The sequence below is a fragment of the Epinephelus moara genome, chromosome 10 (genome assembly GCF_006386435.1).
Source record: "Epinephelus moara isolate mb chromosome 10, YSFRI_EMoa_1.0, whole genome shotgun sequence".
Lineage (NCBI taxonomy): Eukaryota > Metazoa > Chordata > Actinopteri > Perciformes > Serranidae > Epinephelus > Epinephelus moara.
Window position 1 is genome coordinate 34,516,831 of NC_065515.1, and position 14,382 is coordinate 34,531,212.

General features: G+C 44.4%; 1 protein-coding gene across 1 annotated transcript in view; it reads right to left on the reverse strand.

Annotated features, from left to right (window-relative positions):
• Positions 1 to 505: 505 nt before the first annotated feature.
• LOC126397137 (calreticulin-like) overlaps positions 506 to 14,382 on the reverse strand; it is a 23,398-nt gene continuing 9,521 nt past the window's right edge. Inside the window, exons 4-9 of the mRNA XM_050055683.1 lie at positions 7,676 to 7,770; positions 7,379 to 7,588; positions 6,119 to 6,232; positions 5,764 to 5,907; positions 3,208 to 3,300; positions 506 to 1,428 (exon numbers count right to left, since the gene is read on the reverse strand). Of these exons, the coding sequence (XP_049911640.1) occupies positions 1,192 to 1,428; positions 3,208 to 3,300; positions 5,764 to 5,907; positions 6,119 to 6,232; positions 7,379 to 7,588; positions 7,676 to 7,770 (893 nt within the window). The 3' untranslated portion in view covers positions 506 to 1,191. The remainder of the gene's footprint in view (positions 1,429 to 3,207; positions 3,301 to 5,763; positions 5,908 to 6,118; positions 6,233 to 7,378; positions 7,589 to 7,675; positions 7,771 to 14,382) is intronic.

Below are 14,382 nucleotides of genomic sequence, written 5' to 3' on the forward strand. Positions count from 1 at the left end.
ATATAGATATAGATATATATCTATAGATCTATCTATCTATCTATCTATATATATATATATACACACATATACATACATACACACACACATAACATAGCAATAAACCAGAAGTTCCCGTGTTCAGTGTGCTAAAATTATTGGTTTTGTCAGTGGAGTCTGGCTGCTTTGAGGAAAGGGTAGATGGGGAACTAAAGCCATTAATGGCTTTTCTGGCTAAAATACATTTTACTGCTGACCCCTTCACAGCAGTACATTGCTTCGATTCTGTGGCGGTCTCCAGCCTGCTTCTCTATACTGGGGGTATGCAGACTGACATCTACTGTATGTAATATACTGACTATAGAAAAGTACCCCCATACAACCCCACTAAAAAAACAAACTATCCCTTTAAAAACAAGGGTGGACACTATGTTTATTTTGGCCTCCACTCTATCACCAGTAACAACATCTCCTTCCCACCACACTGATTTGGGACTGACCATTACCATTGAAAACAGCTGGCAGCTTGTAGAGAGACGCTTCAATTTATTCACTGAAACTGAACAGTGTGTACCCACAGGACAGTCATTCATACAGAACTATGAGAAAATGGCGATTGCAAAAATCACAGTTTGTCTAATGCAGTATCACTCTCTCACACACTCTCTCTCACACTCACACAGTTGGGGGAAGGACGTATGCCCAAAATCACAGCTTTGGGAACTCACAGGTCATTGACAGGGAATCAAAGTAATGATTGAATAAATTAAGAACGGGGTCAATTAAAAATAAAACAGTACTACATCACATAGGAGAAATAAAAGTGCATGAACCAGACATCACAGACCCTTGATTTAACTGGACATCCCAACAAAGGCAATAAAAAAAAAAAGACTTGGCTCTGTGAATAACTGCAGAATGCACTCACACCATGGGACTGCTCAGTAAACCACATTAAATTAAAACATTCTCAACCAAAGCAGACACGCAGAAAGAAGGAACAAGTAAACCCTTCTCCAATTTGAAGGCTAAAAAAACCAAAAAAAAATAAATCTGACCTGACCCCACCTTCCACCCCTCCCCCACCCCTACACCTGAATAAAAGGCTGCTGTATGAAAGGCCAGAGTTCACAGGGCTTTCGCTCATTTTCTGTTGTTAGTTTGAACCTGCAGAGAGACGCACACAGCAGTCCGCCAACCAGCTCCTTTCCTCTACAACTCGTCCTTCTGTTTGACCTCATCATCATCCTCTTCTGTCCCGATGTCCTCATCTGTCTCCTCCTCGTCATGTTCACCCTCTGCCTCCTCGTCCTCCTCCTCGCCATCTTCCTCATCCTCCTCGTCCTCCTCCTCATCACCTTCAGAGTCCTTCTTCTTGCTCTTCTCCTCTTCTTCCCTCAGTTTCCTCTCCATGTCCTCCTGCTCCTCTTTCATTTTCTTCTCCGGTCCCTGGTGGGCAACAAGACAAGTTGTTTTGAACAGGTGTTGTGTTTATGAGTTTAAAGCAGGAAACAAGTGTCGCACACTCTGGCTCCATACGCATTTCACATGTATTCAGATGATGTTTAGCTCTCAGGCCTTCATCAGGATTAACAAGGAGTTTTTAAGTTAACACTGAGAACTACCTGATGTGTTATCTCAAAATAATTGCTGGTATGTTGATGTCAAGACACTTTTGATTCATGTCACACTGTAGAATGCTGCCGCTCGGTTTCAAATATTTTCACACTGCAGACTGCATTCTAACCTTATTTAGATTAAATACATTCACGGAAACTAGAATTAATGCCTCATGGTTATGCTTCTGCGAACCAGTCAAGTTGTACTTACAGTTTATATCCATATCTGTGAAAACATGAATGCTTCACACACATCTTCCCCACCAAGGAAGTCATATCTCTGTTTCTGAGATATGCCATTGAACAACGGCCTGAAAAGTGTTTTTGCAGAACAATCTTTGACCTTTTCGATATAAAAAGGTCATCACTTAATTTTATTCTTAGACATATGTGTGAAATTTTGTCATAATTAGTGGCCAATTCTTGAGTCATGGCTCAAAACATGTTTTGCGAGGTTGCAGAAACCTTTGACCACCAAATTCTAATACTAATATTCATTCTTAGGTCAAAGTGCACATTTGTGCTAAATTTAAGGAAACTCCCCCAAGGCTGTCTTGAGATATTGTGTTCACAAGAATGAGATGGATGCAAGGTCACAGTGAACCTGACCTTTGACCACCAAAATCTAATCAGTTCATCATTGAGTTCAAGTGGATGTTTGTGCCAATTTTGAAGAAATCCCAACCCGAAAACATAATGTCTCAGCATCAGCGATAGCCATGGCCAGAGGCATTATGTTTTTGGGTTGTCTGTAAGTACAGCTGTCTACTACCATCCTTCCCATGCCTGCAAATGCAATATCTAAAGAACACCTTGTGGAGGATTCTTTGGATTTGGCACAAACATCCATTTGGACTCAACAATAAACTTATTAAATTTTCGTGGTCAAAAGTCAAAATCACTGTGACCTTCCACCCGTCTCATTCTCATGAATATGACATCTCAAGAACACGCTAAGGACATTTCTTCTAATTTGGCACAAATGTTCACTTGAACTCAGCAATGAACTAATTAGAACTTGGTGGTCAAAGGTCGCTGTAACCTCACAAAACATGTTTTGGGCCATAACTCAAGAATTCATACACCAATTATGACAAAACTTAACACAAATGTCTAACAGGATAAAATGATGAAGTGATGACAATTTATATCTGAAAGGTAAAGGGTCAAGAGGTCACTGTGGTATCATAATGTTCTGCAAAAACACCTCTGGCCATTATTCAACGTCGTATCTCAGGAACAGAAGGGGAGATATTTGTTCAGATACTGAGTTGGTGACAGTAATCTTGGGTGTCCACCTTGAAATTGTGCTGATTGTATAGATCTTGTGTACTGCCGCGGTGAAGATGTGTGTGAAGCATCCATGTTTTCACATATATGGATGTAAACTGTAAATGGAAGTAAACTTGTTTGCAGAGGCATGCAACCATGAGGCGGTAATTCCAGTTTTATATGCATTTGTCATTATTTTTGATATTTGAAAAAACTAAGCAGTTAAGCTAATTAATTACGATCAATAGGTGAATCGTTACCAAAAATATTGTTTTGTTCAGTCTAGAATACACAGTATAGTGTATACTCTTCATAAAGTAATTAAATACAGTCATACCTTAGTGGCTCCCCAGGTTTCCTTCCCAAACTCCTCTGCTTCTTTGACATCATCAGAGATCAGGAAGTTGTCAAAGATGGTGCCAGATTTGACCTGAACAAACATGAAACACATTAGCATTATTTATATAGGTTTTTTAAATGTATTGAGTCCCTGGGACCAACAGGTGGTCATCTGAGTGGGTCCTCAAAATAATGTGTGTTTTATGTTATATGGTTCTAATTATGGTTATAGGCATATATGCTGAAAATGTGTCTTTAAGTTAAACTAATAAAATCCCAAATCTGACAACTTTATTTACCAAACCATAGACTATATGTATTGTATGTATTTTATATACAGTCTATTTACAGAACATTATACAAATGTCACATCTTGAGGTGAGTAAAGAGAGCACCAATATCATCTACCCACTATCAAGTAAATCAAATGTGATATGATTGTTATGTGATAATCCATCCATCCATCCATCCATCCGAGGCCGGGTCGTGGAGGCAGCAGGCTGAGCAAAGCATCCCAGACATCCCTGTCCCCAGCAACGCTTTCCAGCTCCTCCTGGGGGACCCCAAGGCTATCCCAGGCCAGATGAGATATGTAATCCCTCCAGCGTGTTCTGGGTCTGCCCCGAGACCTCCTACCAGTGGGACATGCCCGGAACACCTTCAGCGGGAGGCGCCCAGGAGGCATCCTGATCACATGCCCGAACTACCTCAACTGACCCCTTTCAACACGAAGAAGCAGCGGCTCTACTCCGAGCTCCCTCTGGATGTCCGAGCTCCTCACCCTATCTCTAAGGCTGAGCCCAGCCACCCCACGGAGGAAACTCATTTCCACCACTTGTATCCACAATCTCATTCTTTTGGTCACTACCCAGAGCTCATGACCATAGGTGAGGGTTGGGACGTAGATGGACCAGTAAATGGAAAGCTTCACCTTCTGGCTCAGCTCCCTCTTCACCACGACGGACCGGAGCAGCGCTTGCATCACTGCATAAGTCGCAACAAACTGTCAATCCATCGCACGCTCCATTCTACCCTCGCTCGTGAACAAGACCCGGAGATACTTGAACTCCCTCACTTGTGGCAGTAACTCTCCCCCAACCCGGAGAAGGCAATCCACTGGTTTCCGGCAGAGAACCATGGCCTCAAATTTGCTGACCCTCATCCCGACCGCTTCACACTCAGCTGCAAGATCACGGTGTGATGAAGCCAACAGAACCACATCATCTGCAAAAAGCAGAGATGCAATTCTGAGGTCCCCTTCCTCCCCCCAGCTGCGCCTCAAGACCCTGTCCATGAAAATCACAAACAGGATCAGTGACAAGGGACAACCTTGGCGGAGGCCAACACCCACCCAATCCATGCAAATGTAAATAAGAAACTGTATGAATTTATGAAAATTTCCCTTTTTATGTTTTCCCTTTACTCATTGAGACTATGAATAAAAGGCAATCTCATCTCATGTGAGATATATGCACAGCTGGTAGGAAAATGATGGCTGCCTGTTAAAAAAAATGTTTTTAACACAATGCAGCCCCTGGACAGTAAAGCATCACTGGATCATCATCAATATGAGGAAATACAGTATTGGTCACACTATGACAATATAGCATCATCAGATAAAAAAAACGTGGCACTTCCCCTGAACGGCAAAACATCATCAGCTCATTATCAACATGAGTGAATACAGCATCTGCTGTCACAGCAGACATTGCGATGTAAGATTACAGGAAGGTCCGTAGTAATATCCTACACATCTGCAAATCCTGGAACATTTTATGAACCTAAAAATATAAGGTCATCATCTACCAGCGGTCCCCAGAGACCACCGTGCCAGCGCACAGAGCCTCAGAGAGCCGGAGATGAGGCCGGGCAGGCGGGTGTCAGATCTGTGCAGACCACAGGGACAAAAAAACACAAACACATCATGGACAGTATGATAATAACATCAAAAACACAAGTATCACTCTTAGCGGTTTGTGTAACACAAGAAATACGCACAAAATGAGTAAAGTCAAGCATCGCCACTGTGTCTATCAGATTTATTTTTCACAATGTAGCATTATCAGTGAAAGTGACGATGAAAAAATTAAAAAAAAATAAGGTGTGTCCCCCGGATGTGTTGATAGTGAGTTTACTCTATCCTTTCAGATTTTAATGCATCCGGGATGCAGGACATGTACCTAGTAACATCACTGAGTTACACAAAGAATCCAGAAAACAGATTCTTCTTCTTTTTTTTTTTTTAAAGATATTTTTTCAGGCATTTTCAAGCCTTTAATTGATAGGACAGATGAGTGTGAAGGGGGAGAGAGAGAGTGACATGCAGCAAAGGGCCACAGGCTGGAGTCGAACCCGGGCCGCTGCGGCAACAGCCTTGTACATGGGGCGCCTGCTCTACCACTAAGCCACCGGCGCCCCCAGATTATTCTTCTGATCTTGTTTCAACTCAACTTTATCATCAAATTTTACCACGCAGCATGAGACAAGTCTGTATGTATACTTAGGCCTGGTTAGTTAACAACTACAACTGTAAGTGGGTAAGTTATAATATTACCTGCCACAGATCCAAGCCCAGTACTCCAATGTTATCAAACTTGTACATCATGGCGTCATGAGTGTACTCTGGGTTGTCTATCTCAGGGTGGACCCAGGCTCCTTTGTAGTCAGGGTTGTCGATCTGCTTGGGTTTCCACTCACCCTGCAAAGACAAACAAGGGGTTCGGATTAGTGATGGTACTGGTTATTAGACTAATGCCATGACAGAAGTAATGCCTTCAGAATATTATCAATGCCCCCAACTCTAACCCATTCATTTTTTCTCCCACATGCCACTAAAAGGATTCCAAATGGTGATCAATCATTTTGTCTATAAAAGCTCCCGCCCACGTCCTCGGCTATAAAAGTCTTACCTTGTATTCTGGGTTGGTGATCATGGGAGGTTCCCACTCTCCGTCCATGTCCTCGTCCCAGTCATCAGGCTTCTTGGCATCAGGGTCAGGGATGGTCTCTGGTTTGTCCCAGTCCTGAAAGACAGCAGAATTACGGTTATCACTCAAGTCCTAACTGTGAAAACACAATGTTACAATATGATGCACATCATAAAACAGGGTTGTGAAGACTTTAGCAGAACAACAAACCACACCAAAACAAGTATGTTGGCATGGCTACACATCAGTGTGGACGAAAAATGACATTAGCTCCAAGTGGATACATTGGTCTCTAGTAGGGCTGGGCAATATGGCTTTAAAATAATAAAACAATATTTTTAGGTTTTATCGTGATACCCGATATATATTGATATTTTGAAAAAATCCTCTAAACAACTAAAATACAAAATTACTAAATGAACTACAGTTATAATAAAGGGCAAAGAAAGTGGCTACTGTCACAATAAAGTTTAATACAATACTGTTATAATAAACTTAATTAAAGTACTGTTATAAAAGTAGTTATAATTAAATAATTCAAAGTGGAACCACTGGTGCTTTTATTTTGAAGCAGGGTTAGGGTTAGAGTTGATGTTTTTGCTGAACTTTAAGCTTCCAGTCAACAGTCAGGTGTTAGCAGTTAGCATTAAGTTAAACTGTTGCCACTGCACCTTTAAATGTGAGGATTTATTCACTGTGAGCTGGAAACACACTAACAGCTCTCCAGTTCATGTAATAATGATATCTGCACATCGCACTGGTGCTCTATTGTCATAAAATGCTACTCAATAGTGGTCATTTACACCGCAAGCGATGCGTTCACGTAGCCTAGCGGCAGCACACGTATTCACACCAAAACCGAACAAATGCGTCGTGCAGCGGCCGCTGCTGTCCCGTCAAAATACAAACCACACCCGAACAGTTGGTGGCGGTAGTGCACCGTGTTTGCAAATCTCCAGTAAACCCCCGTCGCGTTCCATGCTTGGACCCAAAGCCCAGGGTGGACAGGTTTGCGCGCGAGTGATTATTCCAACACTTGGAGAATTAATATTTAGCACTACAAATGGGTAAGTACACGAAACATGTGCCTGTCAGGTCTCACTTGATACGAAGATAACTGAGTTATCCAGATTACAGTGCTGGCGATTTTTTTGTTATGTTTTTTTAAAGCTGGTTTAATAACGTCATTTTAAACAAGCTTCAAACTCTTCAGCAACTGACAACTGGGCCCTGCTCTCCTACCCCAGGCTTGGTGTCATTGGGGTCGTCGATTTTGGCCCTGTCGTCCCAGTCACTTGGTTTCTTGGCCTCTGGGTCCTTGATCTTTTTGGAGGGCAGCATGTCCCAGTCGTCCTCTAGGGAGCCTGACTCCACCTTCTCATTGTTGATCCTCACCTCGTATGTCTGGTCTGGATTCAGGATCAGTGTGTACAGGTGAGTCAGCTCGTCATCCTGGAAGAGGAGGTTAAGGGTTTTTAGAGTGAGCAGAACCTGAGAAGACTCTTTAGATTCATGTTTACAAAGATCTGCAGTAGCTACCTTGCATTTGATGTCTTTCTTGATGAGGTGGTTCTGGCCCTTGTAGTTGAAGATCACATGAACCTTCTTTGTGCTGTATCCACAGATGTCAGGCCCTGCAGACACAGGTCATGTTATTAGGGGCCAGCAGGTCTGTCACTCCGCTCAGTCATACTACTATAGACACACACTAGTACACTTTGCAACTTTCAAACAAAATGTAACCCCAGCTGAGCAGATGTTCAGATGCTTTAAGCTTCAAGAATTACTAAGTCTATTACTCTGTTTCTCTCAAAACTTATTTAATTTTATTTTCTATATAGCGCCAGATCACAACAGAAGTCATTTAAGCTTACCTTTCCTATAGAACAGGTCTATACCTTGTCCTTTTATTAAACAAACTAAATAGCCTTATGTTTTTTATCTTATTTACAGGACAGCATGTCATTTTTGACTCTACATGGTCACGTGTCTACAATTCTCCTCTGCTCTCTGCATCTCGCACGGCGGAGTTTCGTCCCGATGCGCACGCGCGCGCACACACACACACACACACACACACACACACACGCGCACGCACACAAACAGAGTATGAGGGGTCAAACGTTTCACCCAACCACACTACAACGCGTCACTTGCGCCTACTTAGGACACATCAGATCTAATCAAACTGCGTGAGCGCACGCCTACATTTTACATAGGGTTACTATGGAGACATGAGTGTTACACACACGCCCGCTACATGACGCGCAGGCGTTGTGCGCTCCACTCACACGACTATGAGGGGTCAAACGTATCAGCGAACACACACACACTGCATTCACTGCGTACTTGATACGTGTAAATTGTGTGTGCAACCATCACCGTGTACTTGCTTCGCGTGCACTGCGCGTGCATTCACCGTGTACTTGTTACACAAGCAATGCGCGTGCAATGCCTGCACACGCCTAGACGTGTGGTTATTAGACGTGCGTGCGTAGACACATCATGTAATCACAGGGGTCAAAAGTGTCAGCTGTTGAAGCAACAACGCGTCGTGTTATGGACGTGTGACATGTAGCATCGCTATGCTAACTCTGCTAATCAGACGTGCGTGCGTAGACGCGTCATGTATCACAGGGGTCAAAAGTGTCAGCTGTTGAAGCAACAACGCGTCGTGTTATGGACGTGTGACATGTAGCATCGCTATGCTAACTCTGCTAATCGGACGTGCGTGCGTAGACACGCAGGTGTAGTGTATGTGTAGCGTTTGTAACGCGCCGTGCACGCGTACTGATAAGACGTGTGAGCATGTCGTGTGAGTGGAGCGCACAACGCCTGCGCGTCATGTAGCGGGCGTGTGTGTAACACTCGTGTCTCCATAGTAACCCTATGTAAAATGTAGGCGTGCGCTCACGCGGTTTGATTAGATCTGATGTGTCCTAAGTAGGCGCAAGTGACGCGTTGTAGTGTGGTTGGGTGAAACGTTTGACCCCTCATCAGTACGCGTGCACAGCGCGTTACAAACGCTACACATACACTACACTTGCGTGTGCGAGTGAATCTCGCACACACATAGTGCATGTACACATCATTAACACTTGAACGCGTCAAATTACTTTGGCAAACTGTCTGTCTCCATAGTTTACACGTGCAGGCAGGCGTGTGTGTGTGTGTGCTTCGCAAGAGTGGAATGAATAAATGAATCAAGTCGCAGCAGACGTACGCGTGCATATACACACACGTGTGATTTTTTTTAATCTTTATTTTATCCTCACAAATCAGAGCTACTGACCACCCTCGATGTCTGGCTGTGGTTTAAAAATATTTATCTAAGATAATATATAGGCTACAACAGCCTAATTGTGAATATATAGCCTATTATTGAATTGGATCCTAAATGCTGCAAACCTCCATCTGTATGTTTACATTTTTTTCGCATTTTGCCCTTTTGCAAATTTGACTGTTTATGTTAACAGCTTTTCAGACATCCTTAAATCTTAAAAGATTTAGTCCCCCTCTCCCATTCCTAGTAGTGGTAGCTATATCCCAAACTCTTTCCAACGGACGGGGCTAGCAGCCATTAGTACTTGGCAGCAGTAGCAGCTGTGGCTGGACCCGGCTGCCCACATCGCGCATATCGCGATGTGGGCATATTTATTCATATTGCAGGCTAATGAACTGGGGTTGAGCGGACCGGTTGCCATGGCGACAAGTAATCAAAGACAATGCGTTCACCTGTGGATCTGACAGAGACTCTGGACTGATCATACACAGCTGGACTTGACTGCAGGGCACGAACTGAGAAAGGAGATCCGAGCGAGCGACAGTTTGGCTCTGGGAAGCGGAGCTGCTGTAAAGTGCCCGACGAAGCCACCTTTATTGCATTCACGGCCGGGAGGGGGGACGAAGACAGCCAGCGTAGGTGGTGAAGTTCTGGGGGTAGGGTGGAGGTTAGTTAAGGACCGGGGAATTAGGAGTGTCCTCCCGCTTTCCAGCTTTGTGTGTGCGGGCATCTGTCACGCTGTGAGCCGCTTGGTGTTCCAGCGCTGGAACCTCCACTGCATACGGCCGGGTCAGACCAGCGCCACAAGCCTAAGTGGAGAGTCTCGTTGATCCGGCCAGTTGAGAGTTTGTTTTAAAGTATGACATCTTAAGTGTTTTTGTTATATTTGCAGTCCTGTCAGTTATAGCTAACTGAAAGCCGAGCGCGCTCAAAAACCTTGCTCCGTGCAGTGTTTTCTGTCTGTGGAGTGCACATCTTTAAAAAGATGTTTGACAGAAAATTAACCTGTTTTGTTGACCTTTTTTTGTAATAAATTACTTTTTGTGGACTTCAAACATTTTTCTCAGCGCATTATTGACGAGTTAAGCCATCCGCTGCCTGTAGAAAGTGGTTCTACACACAATAAAGCCTATAGTTTGGGAAAGTATAACACAGAAGTCCGCTGGTTTTAATCCGCCCGTACCCTATTAACGCTATTAATTAATAATTAAAACTGAATGACCCAAAGGAGCAGGTCGCTGTTTAATGATAAATCCGTGGAGCTGTCCACGGTGCTGAATTAACACACCTCATTTTAATCCATCTCAGCCTGTGACCAGGAGGGTGAAACTCTCTACTCTGCAATGCATTCAAATAGTTTGATACCTTTTAAAAATCTAATACTCCATGTAAATTATGGGGAAATATTTTCAGTCACAATGCTAACAGTCTACTCAGACTACCATATGCTGGAATCACTCTAAACTAAATAGACATACATTTACAGTTTACATTAAAAATATAACAATTTCATGAGACACATTTTTTCTTTGATATAAAGCTGCAAGTATTATAACAAATGATCTGTCACACGCGTTTTGGGACACTTCACTGTCAGTTGCTCGCTGTGAGTCTCAGCGCAGTAAAATGGGCTTTTTTCAGATGATCAGTTTACTTGACTTGACTTATATTTTCGATAGGCTATTATTTTTTTCTTTATTGTATAATTGTTTTCAGTTAATCAGGCAAGTTTATTCTATTGAAATTTATAATAATTTTTGTATGACATGTACATGAAAAAAAACTGCCGGCAACGGCTGAATCTCCTTGTCAGGGCAGCGTCCCTAGCAACGCTGGGCTACATAGCAACGGTCATTAAGGTGTCTTCACACCGGACTTTTTATTTATATCGCTGTCGCTCGGTTCGCCCCTTTGATATCGCTTCATCGCTCAGTTGCAATCGCTCGTCAATGTGGCAGAAATCAACAGACTCGCTTTTTCGCTTTGATGACGTCATTGAAGCGATCAGGGAATTTCAGGGGGTGCTTGACTGTCATGACATGTCAGCTTCATTAAAAGTATAGCTGCAAATTAAAAGCAATGTCAGCTTCATTAAAAGTATAGCTGCAAATTAAAAGCAACAATAGATGTAAAAACACACAGACAATACATCTGAACATTTATACCTCCGACCGCGGCAGCGGCTGAAAATTATACATTTTGATGCATACAGGTATACATAGAGACACAAAAACATGGGGAAATAGGATCCAGGTTCAACAATATTGGAGTTTCTCTTTAAGCTTGTGTTTACAACAGACCTTATTTCAGACATCTGACCGAACACCCTTAAAAAAAAACACTGACTTCGACACAAGGGAACCGGAATTGCAAAAACACTACCTCATTTCTGGGTTTAGGACTCATTCCTAAACCCAGAAAGCAGTGGGATGACTGCTGCCCTACTCAGACTTTCACTGTTTTGGAGGGAAGAGACGCTGTTTTGGAGGGAAAACTGGAGGGATTCCTTTGCGTATGTGTCGGCGTCTGTAGCTGCCTGTCTGTGCTCTCCCTAACCCGCGATTTTAAACTGATTTATTTTAGTTTTGGAGTGACTTTTAAGCTATCTGCTTGGACATCAGTTGTTTTTATTTTTGTTTTTATTTACCTCATTTAATCGGACGTTATTTTAATCACTGGATGTCCAAGCATTAGGGGTTTTAACAGCCAGACACGGCCTGCTTGACAGGTGGGAAAACTTCCGCCAGCATAGCCTATATATGGCTACATCTATGCACGCCGATGTCGACCCCCAGCTTGTAAAAGCAGACAAAAAGATTTCTGACCTGAAAGAGGACATTCGCCGGCTCTCTGGTGAGCTAAACATCAAATCCTCCATGCTGACCGCCCTCCAGGAGGTGGCTCATGAACAGTCGCTCCAGATCGCCTCACTCACGGCGGCCCTCCAGGACACGGTGCACTGGGATCCCAGCGCTTGGCCTCCACCGTCCTCCAGCTCAACACCGAGTCGCCGGTGGCCTTGGGTGGAGGTGGTCGGCAGGGGTAAAAGAGGCCCTGGCTGTGCTACCTCACCGCCGCGCCTCAGCCTGTCAAACCGCTACAGCGCCCTGGCATCAGACGGAGATCCAGACGCTGGCACTGCAGACGCTGCCGCTCCTTCCCCGCCGACCGGTGCTGTTCCAGCCGCTCCCCGCTTGGAGGAGTCGGCCTCGGCGTCTAACGGTGCTGTGGCTCCCTCTCTGCCGGCCGGTGGTACACCTGCAGCGCCCTGCACGGATGGATCCGTGTCTTCCTCGCTGGCACCTGTGGACCAGAGTGCCGCGGCTGCAGGACCCGACCATCGACTCCCATCCCGGACATCGGCTTCCGCGGCGCGTCGGAGGCTCCTAAAGGAGGCTGTACGGAGACGCTCCGGGGGACTCCTCTCCCACAGCCGGGATGGCGCTGCTCCTGCCGGGGCCGGGGCCGGGACCACCGAGTCGCCGCCGCACCTGCCCCACCGGTCACGCAGCATGGACCGTCCACCTGCCTCATGTGAGTCACCCAATCCCCATCGTGTGTTGTTGCTCTTTTTAACCTTTTAAAAAACTGTGGTAAGTCGGTCTTTATCAGCGGTCCCCTGCCAACACTGTCCCGCGGGGCAGAACGCTTCAGTCAGCTACTGTCCCTCAATTCATGGGTCCAGGCTGCCTGTAGCACCTATGGTTTCACTTTTATCGACAATTTTAACTTATTTTGGAACCGGTCCTCTTTTTTCAGGGCTGACGGGCTTCACCCGAGCAGGCTGGGCAGCCGCATGTTAGCGGCTAACATTCAGCAAGCTGTTCAGTGTGCCCCATGTGACTGACGTACATTGGAAGGACACACCCCCCTGCTTTCCTCTTTGGTTCATCCCCAACCCACTCCCACATCCACATCCATCCCAGTCAGAATTTCAAACAGATTTAACAGAACAACTTTACCATGGACCAATAGCAACCCCAAAAACAAGTTCCCCTCACACCTGCTCCACACTCACCACATTGTGATGATGAGCGCACGTTCGGCACAGACATTAACCTGGCCGTGCTGAACGTGCGCTCTCTTTTAAACTTTTATCATAAATGACCTGATTTTAGATAACAAGTTGGACAGTATTCTTTTAACAGAGACATGGCTTGGCACTGACGCACCTGTTGTTCTCACCGAGGCCTGCCCACCAAATTTTAATTTTTTATTTTCTACTAGGGGGGGTAAAAAAGGAGGCGGAACTGCTTCAGTCACTAAAAATTCACTGCACTCTACTTAAGTTTCTTTTAACAGCTACTCATCATTTGAGTATCATGCCTTTGTTTTTGGCAGCCCTCCTATTCTTTGTGTCACAGTTTACAGACCACCCCACCATTCCACCTCTTTTATCACTGATTTTTCAGAACTATTAACAATCATACACACCACCTATAACAGAATTTTAATAACTGGTGATTTTAATTTACATGTTGATAATACCTCGGTTCCAATGTCCAGAGAATTTTTAAACCTTTTAACCTGCATGGATTTTAAACAGTACGTCACACAGCCAACTCACAACAGAGGACACACCCTGGACCTGGTCATAACCTATGGCCTGTCCNAACAGAATTTTAATAACTGGTGATTTTAATTTACATGTTGATAATACCTCGGTTCCAATGTCCAGAGAATTTTTAAACCTTTTAACCTGCATGGATTTTAAACAGTACGTCACACAGCCAACTCACAACAGAGGACACACCCTGGACCTGGTCATAACCTATGGCCTGTCCACTGGTGTGTCCTCTGTTGTTGACCTGGCTGTGTCTGACCACTACTGTGTGTATTTTAACATCACCAGTTTTAGCCATCAGGAGGCCCCGGTGAGAACGGTGAGGAAACGCTACCTAACTTCTGAAGTGGCTGCAAATGTTATCCAGATTTTACAGAGCACTCCTGCTGAAATTTTACC